The sequence below is a fragment of the Nomascus leucogenys genome, chromosome 11, assembly GCF_006542625.1.
Source record: "Nomascus leucogenys isolate Asia chromosome 11, Asia_NLE_v1, whole genome shotgun sequence".
Lineage (NCBI taxonomy): Eukaryota > Metazoa > Chordata > Mammalia > Primates > Hylobatidae > Nomascus > Nomascus leucogenys.
The window spans coordinates 18274483-18286684 of record NC_044391.1 but is presented as its reverse complement, the minus strand read 5'-3'; the positions used below and the strand labels follow the sequence as shown (position 1 = coordinate 18286684).

The 12202-nt window shown below is 31.1% G+C and overlaps 1 protein-coding gene across 2 annotated transcripts in view; it reads left to right on the top strand.

Moving 5' to 3' along the window:
• Nucleotides 1-11085, top strand: part of SLC25A40 (solute carrier family 25 member 40) — a 71301-nt gene extending 60216 nt beyond the window's left edge. The window contains exons 9-12 of one of the 2 annotated variants that reach the window (XM_003252350.2): nt 849-958; nt 2989-3070; nt 7857-7937; nt 8299-11085. In XM_003252350.2, coding sequence (XP_003252398.1) covers nt 849-958; nt 2989-3070; nt 7857-7937; nt 8299-8411 — 386 coding nt within the window. In that variant the 3' untranslated portion in view covers nt 8412-11085. The remainder of the gene's footprint in view (nt 1-848; nt 959-2988; nt 3071-7856; nt 7938-8298) is intronic. The other variant, XM_030822040.1, reaches the window with a different exon arrangement.
• The last annotated feature ends 1117 nt before the right edge of the window (nt 11086-12202 follow it).

The window sequence follows — 12202 nt, the reverse complement described above, 5'->3', positions numbered from 1 at the left end:
TCTATTAGCTTGTGTCCAGCTATGTTTTAACATTCTGTTATGAATTCTGCTTTGTCTTACTATTTTTTTGGTTTGGATATATGTAAAAAATATATGTGAATTTAACTGTTTTATATCATCATTTGTAATCATAACTTTTCAAAAAAGTTTTACTTGCTGCCCAGTGAATTTTTGAATTATAGTGACAATAATGAACATCCCCATCATTTTTCTCATTTTAAAGAAAATAGATCTCATTTAACCATTAATAATTATTTTTGGTATAGGTTTTTGATGCATGTTCTTTATCAAATTAAAGAAGTTTCTTTCTAGGTTTCCAAGAAATTTATTTCTTTTAAATGAAAGAGTGTTGAGTTTTATCAGATGCTTTTTCATTATCATTACATGATCCCATGGTTTTGTTAACATGGTAATATGACATTTAAAGATTTGTGTTATATACCTTTGCATTTCTGGGACAACCCAACTTAATCATAGTGTATGATGTTTTATGAAATATTTCTGACTTCAGTTTGTTTTTTATTATTATTTTTAGGAAGTCTATACCTATGATCATCAATAGATTGGCCTTTACTTTTTTCCTTTGTCCTGTTGTCCTTGTCAGGTTTTGGAATTATAGTCCTACTTTATTGATGCATAGTTTTTTTTTTTGTTTATAGGACTACTAGAATATTACTGAGAATTTTGCTTTAAAAAAAGAAATCCTACCCTAGTGGGTATCTAAGTAGAAAGCAAGGTATGTCAGGGTTAGAATTTGTCTATCCCCTGAATATATAACCTCATAACTCTTTTATTAAAGTCCACATTTTATTCTAAATATGTGTTCATTTCATTCTGTGTTTTTATAGCAATGTACTGGTATAACTATGAAATTTTAAAGAAGTGGTTATGTGAGAAATCTGGTTTATATGAGCCAACATTTATGATCAACTTTACTTCAGGGGCATTGTCTGGTTCTGTAAGTTTATTCTTTTGTTGTTAATATTCCAGAAAAAAATTGTTGTATTAAAACAAAACAAAATATAGCATCTCATGTATATTGAGATCCACTTTGGCTGCACTGCTTGAAAATTTTTCTAAGTATTTTCCATCTATTTTAAGGAAACAAATTATTAGCAAATAAAATAATTTAAATATACTGTATTTATGTTTTTATGTTACAAATACATATTTTTCTGAGGAACTTTTGGATTTGTTAGATCATTACAGTTACAATATTTTAGAGCTTTATTATTTAGAGCATTTTGTAGTACATTAATTCAGTAAATGCTCTGATGAGGTAATATTTCATGCAATGTCATCTCACATGCATTAAGCACTTCTAGCCTCTGCTGCTGATTCCTGTTTCTTTGGAAACATTTTGTCCTACTAAAGTACTTTTTAAAAGAATTTGAACAAAAATTACAGTTGGAAGGAAAGAATCTTAAGTTACCATTTTTGGGTAATAGGGAGTTTATCTTTTTCCACACCTCCCTGTAGAATGATATCAAAGTTCTGTAGTAGACTTCCATTATGCAGATTTATATCACCATGACGTTGGCAGTTCTTTTTATACCCACATACTTCCAAAAATGAATTTGTAATAACTTGTAGTGAGACAATAACACACTGGAACCACATAAAAACAATAGCGAAGGAGCAGAGTGAAGTGATGGAGACTTGCAGAAAAATATTGTAATAATATCTCAGAAAATCTAGCCCAAGGAAGTCACAGCAGTTGACTTTAAAACTTAGATATAAATATTCCCAGGTCTAAGATCTTTCAAATTAATCCTAGTGGATTATAAGTCTGTTGAACAAAAAAAGCAATTAGTATTGTTGAATAATGGCTTTAGGATATTTACCAGTTTTGCAGAAATATGAAGGAAAGTCCTCTATTGTAATATTTCTATTTAACCTAGAAAATTTATTTTTTTAATGATTTTTTAAATGATCTAGAAAATTGCTGCATTTTGACAGCTTTCAAATAAAGGTTTGTCTCTGCAACAGAAAAAACACCTGAATGTGAGTGTCCAGGCTTTCTGTCAGAAAACAGAACAGCCTAAACCACCTCATTTTAGAAAGAGTTTCAAAATGGCTTACATAACATTGTAGCTACTACATGATAGATAATGAAGATGGAGAAACAATCCTTGATTTTACCTTACCTGAAATCTTTGAAGCTGATTTCAAGAACATACATCAACAAATTGTTGGGGTGAAATAAAATATAAGTGATTTTGAGGGGCATTTTATGACCATATTGGCCAAATGTGAGTTGAGAAGCAAAAATACATACCAGTTTTAACCTTGCATGGCTGTTGTATCAAATATTGCAACAACATATCTAAAAGAATTAAATTATTTAAAAAAAAACGCCCTTAAGGCATTGTGGAAATGTAAATTATTTTGAGAAGAGTTATTTAAAATGTGATTTGCATCCAGCTTTTATCATTAATAGGAAAAATGTGATTTGTGAACCATTGTAACTATATTTTAATATGTAAACATTTACATAACTATTTTAAAAGGCTTATAGAGCTAAAAGTTCAAAATTCATTTTCTTCAAATTTAATTTTTTATTCTATTTTAGAAGCGTTTGCTGGAAATTTTTAAATACTTACTAGATACTTGAGAATTTCTCCTTTGACCTATGTGTTGTATCTTCTTGTAACGTAAAGGAATAATAGAACACAAAGGAGCGTGAGAAATTGTGAATGCTGGTAGTGGAGTCAGAGAGGTTTGGTTGGAATTGTGGCTCTGCAGCTAGTAGCTGTGTGACCTCAGGAAAGTAAGGGAATTTTTCTGAGGCTTTTTACTTTTGAGTATAGTGAGAAATACATATCTATTTGCTTTAATGAAAACTTAAAAATATATATATATTATTTCATTTTAAAGTTCAGTTATTATTTCGTTATCCTTAAATAATGTGCTAATTCGAAGAATGTAAAAATATTTTAGGAAAAATTAACAGGTTGATTGAAATTAATCAATTTTACTTTCTGATAGTTTGCAGCTGTTGCAACTTTACCATTTGATGTAGTAAAAACACAAAAGCAGACACAACTTTGGACATATGAAAGTCATAAAAGTAAGTTTAATTGAAAATATTTTTAAGATGCCATTTTTGTTTTTCCTTCCAGATATTGTAGGAATATCTAAAATAAGGAAAGCGAGATTTTTTCTTCTGCATTATTCTTTGTGTATTTTACTGAAAGTAATATACTGTTAGAATGGAATACCCAGAAAAACTAAACAAAAACAAAAAATTTAAGAAAATGTAAAGTCTAATGTTTCTTGAATGCCATCAGTTAAGTCTCATACCTGCTTTGATAAAGAAGAAATAATCTGTCATTTAAAAGCTAAGTTGTTTTATGATGTTTTTTCCTAAAGTTTATTTTCAGATCTATTTCAAATTATTATGTTTATTGTCCTTGTAAGTCTTCTTTCAAATAAACCAGTAAAATAAATTTAGACAAATCAGGATAAAGGATAGGAAATTACTGGAAACCTTTTTTCTCTTATTTTTTGATAGTGTATATATATATACACACACACACATTTTGTTTGTTTTTAAGCTTTCTTGTAATTTTTTTCTACCTATTATCCCATCTATTTTTATTTCTTCATAACCTGTAATTTCTTCTAGAACAAAAGTATACTCCTATTTACTTCTACTAGGATCCCTCTGTCATCATTTATTCCCTTTAGAAAGTGTAGCAAACCAGTGGGAAATTATCTATTACAAAATTATGTAAGTCTTGTGATAAGACTATTAAAATGTAAATAAAAATTCTTCTACCCATGATTATAATGGTTTGCATAAAAAGTAAAATAGGTATAATGTTAAAAGAAGCTGGTTACAGACCTCTACAAATGAATCTGATGGATATTGGTGACATCTTTGTCTTTGACCTGTCAAATACCTATTCTCCTCTTATATTAGAAGCTAATGAAAACCTGGGAGGTAATCAAAGTTTTATTATATTAGGGTTCTCCCACTTCCCTGTTTTAGGCGTGAGCCTTCTAGAAACCTAAGCCCTATCTGTCCTCCTTTGACAGTTCAAAATTATTTTGTTTCGTTCTTCTTTTCTTCTCATCAGAATTTCTATTTCCCCTCTTAAGTATAATATTTAACATAGTAGGATTTCACCAATTTCTTTTTGTTGTAATTTAGCATAAATGATTACTGACTGTGGCATTGAGGTAGTGGTGGTCATGGTGGTTGATAAGGGAAAAGATGGGAATCTGTACAGGTAGATTCTAATGCACACTAAAGTTTGGGAGCCACTTACGTTGGAAACTAATCATTGGAGTCACCTGAGGTGCTTATTCAATATACCTAAAGCTGGACATCACCCTCAATAGGATCTCATTTAATGAATCTGAGGTGGAACTCTAGCTTTTATATTTTGAAAATGATCCCTAAGTGATTGTGATATATATCTTCATTGAGACTGGCACCAGGGAGCCATCTTTCTTTATTAGATTTAACTCTTACCTATCACTGGTTTTTTCTAATTAATGTTTCCTCATTTAAACCCAAAAGGAAAAATCTTAATTAAGAGTTGGGTTTTAATTTTCCATGATTATCATTGGTAAATTTTAATCTGTTAGCCTACTTCAGCTATGAACCAGTTACTTAAAGGTTTACTAAGATACATTTCAGTTGAAATTGCACTTGTAATTTGAGTGATAATCAGCCCATACTTAATATTTTGGTTTACATTATTTATCCAAGAAGTAACTCAGCTCCATTTAGAAGTGACTTCCTTCGTTCCACAGCTCAACTATACCAAATCCCTTCTCTCTAAGCAAAAAAGAAAATATGAAGTGTTGCATCTATCATACTATAGAATGATAGTTCCATGCAAGTATATGATCTGTCAGCCTACTTTGATCACTTCTTCTATTCTTCATTCATTAGTCAATTACTGAGTGCCTATACTGTGTCAGGCACCATGCTGGTATATACAGATAAATGAGACAATTACCCAAATCCTCAAAGGCTCATAATCTACTGGAAGAGAGGCTGCATTCAGAAGCACGTTAGCATGTAGTAAGTGCCATATCCTATAACAGAGATAACTTTTACCTAATTTATGAGTGTGTCATATATTATTAATTTTCAAAAATTTAATCTCTGACCTTAGCTTTTTAAACCTGGCCCAAATTTACTTGTTTTCCAGAGGTTAAACTTCTTTTTCTGTGAACACATTTAATATTTTTGAAACACTTCTTAACTGGACAATCGAACTATAGAAAAAAAAAAAACACTACTCAAGCAATATTTAAGTTTTAAACTTTTTAAAATTTAAATATTTAATAGATTTAATAAATATTTAGTACATTGGTTTAATATTTAAGGCAATATTTTTTGTATTTCAATATTTCTATATTATATTTCTATTTTAAAATAGAAATAAAAGTATCATGAAATGGTTATACTTGCCAAATAAACTTATTAAATGCTCAATTTTAGTAACACCAAGGAACAGCAGTGAGAGAACATTTTATATAAATTAGACTGTTGGGGAGGATGTAGCTCACTGAGAACTTTATGCCATGATGGTAAGAGTATTATTTTGGAACAGCTACTTTGGAAAACAATCTGGCAGTAGCAAGGAGTCCATTCTGAGTTATCAGTTCTACTCCTAGATATGTGCCCTAGAGAAACTTTTGCACAGGCACAAGGATATCCATGGCAAGATTGTTAAAAACAGCGAAAAGTTAGAAATCACCTAAATGTCCCTTTACAGGAAAATGGATAAATCATTATAATCCATATAATGCAATACCATGCAGCAATTAAAATGAATAAAATATAGCTACACTTACCAACCTAGATAATTCTGAAAGCACATTGCAGAAGTAAGTGTGCAGTGTGATACCATTTATATAAAGTTTAAAAGGAGGACAAAGAAGAGTATATATTGTTCTGTACATTCCAGATGTATACAAAGAAGAGTATACATCTGGATATGTTTAGATGTAAACATTAAATGCATGAGAAAGATGAAAAAAGAAAGATGAGAGTGATTACCTTTGAGAAGGAGGAAAAATAAAATTGGGGAGGAATATATAGTGGGCTTTAACTGGATCTGAAAAATAAGAGGTATTACGATATAATAAATTTGGATGTTCAGTAAATGACCATTTATTTTCTCTGTGCTTGAAATATTTAATAATAAAAGTGTTTCTTTACAATGTAAGAATTTGCTTATTACCTGTGGGAGTAGCTCTTTAATGTTGAAAAGTTAGGCGGGAGACATTTCTGAGGTTCCACTAGAGCTTGGCTTACCTTCAGTCGATACTCTTTGTCATTCTCTTAATTTCACCTTCCTGTTAAAATAGAAACTAGTTTGGGGCATGAGTTCTACAAGATTAGAAACACCTGCTGCTTGATCACCATTATTTGACCTGTTTTTTAAATTTAAATGAAGTAATTTAAACATGAAGTAAAAATTGCCAACTTAGAAAGTCATTGACTTTTTTTAGAAAGTTAAATTTCATTCATATTTTGTAATCAGTGTTGAGTTGCTGTAGTATGCTTATGCTATTGCTAGTATAGCTTCTTAAATCATAGGGCTTCATTTATCTTAGTCTTTATTCATAGTCAGAGATTCTGATATTTTATATAAATGAAATTTGGAGATAATCACACTCCATTAAGTGGCAAAATTCTAGAAAGTCATTTTTGAAAGATACCATTTTATCTTAACTTTTCTTTCCCAGGCTTGCTTAGTGGTACATACTTTAATCTTGTTTAATGATTCAGGGTTGTCTTCCATATAAACATTTTTGTAGAGTAGCCACTCTCAAAAGCTAGAGAGGGCAGTATAGGATTGTTTGCCCATCATCCAGCTGGTCTCAAAACAAGACATTGAAATCTTCATCCTGTTAGCTGTCATGTTGTTTACATGGTAGTGTGCCTGGTTCTTAGAATTTTTTTTTTTTTTTTTATCTTATTGCATCTAGTAGTCTGTGGGCCAAGGCAGCTTTTTAGAATAGTGTGTAAATGAAAATAAACAAATTTTGTTTATAAACATTATATTCATAAGCTTTATGTTTATACTTCAGTGACATCTACTTTTGCTAAGTTTTTAAAAAGTTAGTTTTTTATTCACTTTCTTCCAGATATTTGAGTGGTTGCAAATAAGTGAGATGTTATTGTTAGCTAAAATAAACCCTTTGAAGGAGAGAGCACTGGTCTAATTTATTTCAAGACTAGCATATCCATTCAGAAAGGTAGTAATAACTCAGGACACTGCTAGGGAGAATGAGCTGTTTTCCTCAGAAACTCCTTTTAGAAAAAAAAAGTTTTAAAACTATTTACAATAAAATGTGAATGAAAAAATGGTTGTGAGGACTTTTCTTTGGCTTTGGATACCCCATGAAGGTTTCTATACATTTTTTAAGAGATGGGGGTCTCACTTAAGAGTTCAAGACCAGGCTGGTCTTGAACTCTTAAGCTCAAGAGATTGATCTTCCCACCTCAGCCTCCCAAGTAGCTGTCTATACATCTTTTAAAAATTTCATTATGAAAAATTTTTAAGACCTAGAAAAAGTTTAAAAAATACCACCATCAAGTTTAAGAAACAAGCATTATCAAGTCAGGAGACACCCTCAGTACATTCCTCCTTAATTGCATCCAGTCCTATACATCTTTAAACATGCAGCCTTTTTCTGTTTATTATTTTTAATGAATCTAACTATTAAAAATAAAACTTAAAGTAGCTTTTTAGGTAAACAAACCTCTTCTTATGGTAATGAAATGATATATCCCCAAGGGCCATGGACACTACTTTATGTTATCTGTATTAGGAATTATTAAATTGTTATTTATAATAGCATTATTTCTTTATTTTAACATTTAGTTTCTATGCCTTTGCATATGTCAACCTGGGTTATAATGAAGAACATTGTTGCTAAAAATGGATTTTCTGGATTATTTTCAGGTAAAAATACTTGCTTTACTGAATCATTGAATAGAATGATTACTTTTAAAATACTACCTTCTAAAATTAACTTATAGGAGGAAGTTATAGGTAACATACTACATTTATTTTCTCCTAAATATCTTTAAGTTAAAATAAGTGTTAAATAACAGATTTACTATCAATAAGATAAAAATTTCTGTGTAATGTAATATGGATTGAAGTGAGGACGTTGGAGGTGAGCAGTCTTTTCTACTAATTTATGGATTTTAACATATTACTTCATTTAATTTGATAATTATCAGAATAAAGCCAAAAAATAATATTTTTAAAAATAAGGTAAGAAAAAAATTTGTTTTGATTATTCCTATTCTTTTTTCAGGCCTAATTCCTCGCTTAATTAAAATTGCTCCCGCTTGTGCCATTATGATCAGTACATATGAATTTGGAAAGGCTTTTTTCCAGAAACAAAATGTTCGAAGGCAGCAATACTAGTGATGCTGTTTCAACTTGAAACAACAACTATAGCCAAAGAAGATGGAGACTCTTAGGCAAGAATGTTTTTCACCATTATTCTCTCACAATGATTTTATGTCTTTCTTTCCTATAATTTAAATAAATAATTTCAGCTCTACCTCTAAATCATAATTTTAAAATAATTTTTTTCCTATTTTTGGTGATACTGAAAAAGATATTCTAGAAATCACCACCATTGAGCATTCTTGTAAAAATAAGACAAATTACTCCTTAGCATCAAAAGCAATCTCTTGAGAGTTTAATATTATGTTTCAGTGTAACATAATCTTACCGGGAGTGTGTCGGATACACCAGAACTTTTTGAATTGTGTGCTGAGTGATGTACATAGTCTAGAAGAAAAAAGCCCAAGTCTTGTGCACATTTAAATCATGTACATAAGTGTTTCCAAATTTCAGTAAAGTAGATAAAGCGGTCGTTAAATAGCATTGTTCACATTGACCAAATATTGCCTGTTTCCTTTAATTCAAATGCATTAGGTTCCCGCCTCCCCCTCCTTCCCCGCCATGTTGCTGTTTCAAGGCTTCATATGTATTAACATTTCTCTGATCAAAATTGTGGCTGTTTTCCTTACGAACCATAATATAAGCATTTGTGTGATGTACATTGTGCCATTTTTGATGACTAAATGTCTATATTTCTGCCATTCCTGTAAGAAAGGAAGTTTTTTACTGATAGCAGCAAATGTTCACTTCAGTCAAACTTGGGTGTTCAGTGGTAAACCATATAGTATTTAGACTGGTAAAAATAGTTTGCACACAGGAATAGCCTCTGATTTTTAGCTCTCTTGTAATCCAAGTATCATTGTTCACGGAATTCTCTAGGTCATTTTTATTGTGTTGTTCTAACAAGACAGATTATTGCTACAACAATAGTTACAAGATATTTCTAAAATATCCTTTTTTACTCTAAGTATGGTAGAGTAAGAGGCTAAACAAGAAGCCATTTCCTTGAAGACATTGCTTTCAGTCACCGTACATGTCTAAATAATTTAGCTTATCATTCATTCTATGTAGGAATGAGATAAGAAAGGATATGATGGCAGGAAAAGAAATGCTCTTCATTTTTTATACTTTAATTTCCTTAGGATCTATATCCTATTTTTTTTTTTAAAAAAGCACTAATTTATTGCAGTCTTTATTTTAGGAAAATGTGAAGCATTTTTTTCTCCCCTAAAATGAATATATTTAGATGACAAGTCTTTAGTGCTGGTAGAGGAACTAACTGATTTTGTACTATAGTAGGAAAGCGTTTATATGTTTCACCAGAAATAAAGTATGTAGGGTTTGTATGTAATCTTCTGTGTTTATCCTATGTCGATTTACCTTAAATTTGCAACATACATATCTATATAAATATTCATGACTTTCTTATATTTCATTAAAATGTTTTATGGTTTCTTAAAATCATCACTGTGCTTCTAAATATTTTTATATAAAATCATTGTATAATGCTATACTGTGATATATATTGAAAGTTTATCTTGAACAGTGCTCTTTAACAATATTAAATTTATCTTGCTTTTGCTTTGCTTATGGATAATTCATAGAAAAAAAGCAGAAAAACTTACTACTGTTCCAAAAGGCAGTTACATATTTCAGTTTAATATCACCTGTAAGTATGAGAAAGGTTTCCATGTCTCCTATCCCTCACTGCACTTAGGAAAATTCTTATTTATGAATAAAGTAAGGTAAGTAAATCTAATTGCCAACTAGTTTTTCTAACACATATACATGCGATGTATCTGGATGAAAAGAAGGCTGAATTGAAGCTTTCTTTATACTTGAGGTAAAGAAACATTAATACTTTTAAAATATACTAACAACCAAAAAGTGTTCAGAATTTTGCCATAATAATAACTTAATTTGTATTAAAATAGTACCTAGAAAAATTCAGTCCATGGAATAGCTAAAACTTTAAAATTTTAATTTGCTCCCAGAGTTCTGTCTGATAAAATAATTGAACTATAACTGGCATGATGAATATTCCCAGGTTTTACTTCAGTATATAAATTTAACTGTCAGCCATATGGGCTTTCCAGACTTTTCAATACATATGTTGCAGGAATTGCAATATTTGCAAACATGTGCCACAGCAGTGTTCTTGGTGATGTTTCTAAAGCAGTTTTTATTCTATTAATGTTACATTTTCTAACATAAACATTTAATTGATTAATGTAAAATTTTAGGAAGGAACATCTTTAATTTTAAATATGAGATGGTTTCAGCCTTTAATGTAGTACGTTTGATTTTTTTTTTTAAAGGCAATTTTGTTTCTAGGAAAACTATTCACTGTGGTTATTTAACTGCATATGTTTTTAAAATTTTTCCCTCTTGGAACAACATGTACTGGGGCCTATCAAAGGGTGGAGGGTGGGAGGAGGGAGAGGAACAGGAAAAATAACTAATGGGTACTAGGCTTAATACCTGGGTGATGAAATAATCTCTACAATAAACCCCCATGACACAAGTTTACCTATATACAAACCTGCACATGTACCCCTAAACTTAAAATTAAAAATAAATTCTTCCCTCTTTTTGTCTTGGGCAAAAGTTTTTGGGATGTGGGAAAGTTTATTGTATCCCTTTTGAATTTTCTTCTAAGATAAACTTTTTAAATAAAAGATTACTGCTTTTATATTTAATCTGTCAACATTTATTGGGACATTTTATGTAGTAGGCAGTATATAAAAAGCACTGGAGATAAGACATTTCAGATATTGTTACTGGCCACAGGAGGTTTCAGAGCTATGATTGATTGATAGAAGCATGCAAAGGGAATCATGGGAAATATGGGGAGTTGTTCACTTAGCCTGGGGGCAGAGAAGGGGAGTGGTCAGAGTTGGACTGACAGGCAATCCAATTAGTAAACATGCAGGGAAGTGGGAGTCTCAATAAGGCAATAGAATTTAGTCCATATGGCTTGAACAAAGTATACATGGGAAAGTGTAGACATGGAAATGTAGTCAAAGGCCTTGTGCACTAAAGGAGGAACAAGAAGGCCGTGAGAAACCTAGGAAAAACTTTTTGGCACAGTTGTAACAGTTAGACTTGGGTTTTGGAAAGATAACTAGCAGTATGGAAAATGGGGCTTATGGTAAGGTGAGCTATGTTAAAATCTAAAAGTTTTGGTTTGTATTAAAATATACTTTTTAAATACACCATAATGAAAAAGAGGTAATTTTATCTTCCCTTTCCTATCAATCAGTTAAAATGACAAATGCTGAAACTAAATCGAAGCTGCTTTGCTTTCAGAAGAGCAGAATGAACCACAGTCTTATGACACTTAAGTGGTAATCCAATATATTAGTTTAGCAAAATCTGCACATTTCATCTAATGATAGGAACTTTAACAAAGCAGTTTTCTTTTTTTTTTTTTTTTTTTTTTTTATTATACTTTAGGGTTTTAGGGTACATGTGCACAATGTGCAGGTTTGTTACATATGTATCCATGTGCCATGTTGATTTCCTGCACCCATTAACTCGTCATTTAGCATTAGGTGTATCTCCTAATGCTGTCCCTCCCCCCTCCCCCCACCCCACAACAGTCCCCGGAGTGTGATGTTCCCCTTCCTGTGTCCATGAGTTCTCATTGTTCAATTCCCACCTATGAGTGAGAACATGCGGTGTTTGGTTTTTTGTCCTTGCGATAGTTTACTGAGAATGATGTTTTCCAGTTTCATCTGTGTCCCTACAAAGGACACGAACTCATCATTTTTTATGGCTGCATAGTATTCCATGGTGTATATGTG